Raw genomic sequence first — 1,531 nt, 5'->3', positions numbered from 1 at the left:
GGGGGTGGAAGAGGGAGGGCATATATGACTACCCATGTACGAATGTTGAGCAAGCCTTCCCATGCTCCCTGAATCAGGCTACTACATACCAGTTTGCTCTCGTGTGTTCATCGCTAGCAGACTGGTCAAGTTCGGTGATAAAAATAGGCAGACCAGCTTTCGCTAGAACATCAAGGCGGGCCTGGAGAAGAAAAAAAAAGACTTATCCTTATATCGGGGAGCTCTTTCGGTTTGGAGGTACGGTGTTCGCCTCTCATTCAATAGGTCACGAGTTCTAAACCTGACAGAGACGGAACATTTTCTTCTCTAAAATTTTCTCCTTTCATCTCCTTTCCTGCTCTCCAATCCTGATCTGCATCTTCTTTCGTCTCTCCTTTCTGCTCCCTACCCTCAACTGGGCTCATGACTCTTCACAATGCAACTCCTGACTCCATCTTACTGCTGTCTTTCAGCCACACCCCTGATCTTATAGTAGGTAAGATTGAACACCTAGTCTTTTCGGATTAAGGGGGGGGGGGGTCTCGGAGGTTTTGTGTGCAAGTTGACAAGTTAAAGATCCCTTGGTGGTTCTAAAATCGATAATCATAGGCATCGACCTCCATCTGGGCAACATTCAAAATTAATTCCTATCAAACTAAAAGTGTTTAACGTGTCCTGCCCGCTCATAGGACCTTAGGCAGTTGGGAACGCGTAACACTTACCACAAAAACAAGAAACTTGCTAAATGTATACTACACGACGAACGACCAGAACGAACTGCACCAAAACTGAAGCGGATGCACCAACATTGCTCGTCGTATTAATATGAGAAAGAAACGAACCACTCCGCTTGTACGAAATCATTTCATTTGTTCTACAACTTGAGTTGTGTGAACGATTTGCTTGGTTCTCTTCAATTCTTTCCCATTTACCATTCGTCCGCTATTATTTGTCGGTGTGCATCTAGCATAACCATACGTTAGGGTGCAGCCATACGTAACGAAATCTGAGTAACGTAACCGATCGAAAATAACTAGCAGTAGTAATTAACTTCTCTTCTCATTCAAAGGAACAGAGCTACTTTTTCAAGCTAATCACAGACAAAGGAAGAAGAATTTGTTATCAAGAAAGATTTGACGTGTCCTGTCGTGATTCTAAGCCCCTAAACCTTTACTTGTTGACGTTAAGCATGGACACATCCTTATACGAGTGTGGACAATGCCTGTTTAAAGGTGAAGAATACCTCTATCGATTATATTGCGTGCAGTGGCTACCATCACCACCTCTGGTGATGTTAACAAGTGAAGAAGTGATGTATTTAGACTTACGTTGATAACATCTACGTTGGGCTCTACGTAGTCTTGGAGATGACTTTGTACTCCAATACCTCCAAGTCCGACATTGGCGGCCTTGAACCGCATGATCTGGGTAAAGAAACTCTGTGGGTGGAATTGAAACGTGGAATCAATTTGGGTATGTGCGTGCGCGTGCACTAAAGTATGTTGGTGCTACAGTTCAGGATGGTGATACTGCCGCTGCTGCTGTTGTTGTT

At 44.0% G+C, this 1,531-nt stretch overlaps 1 protein-coding gene across 1 annotated transcript in view; it reads right to left on the bottom strand.

Annotated features, from left to right (window-relative positions):
• Nucleotides 1-1,531, bottom strand: part of LOC101861214 (endo-1,4-beta-xylanase 3) — a gene marked incomplete in the record, with an annotated part of 22,387 nt that overhangs the window by 11,062 nt on the left and 9,794 nt on the right. Inside the window, 2 exon segments of the mRNA XM_013084031.1 lie at nucleotides 90-181; nucleotides 1,308-1,418. Of these exon segments, the coding sequence (XP_012939485.1) occupies nucleotides 90-181; nucleotides 1,308-1,418 (203 nt within the window).

Source organism: Aplysia californica, unplaced genomic scaffold (assembly GCF_000002075.1).
Source record: "Aplysia californica isolate F4 #8 unplaced genomic scaffold, AplCal3.0 scaffold00269, whole genome shotgun sequence".
Lineage (NCBI taxonomy): Eukaryota > Metazoa > Mollusca > Gastropoda > Aplysiida > Aplysiidae > Aplysia > Aplysia californica.
Note: the sequence above shows the minus strand (reverse complement) of the source record. Positions and strands in the feature narration are given on the sequence as shown.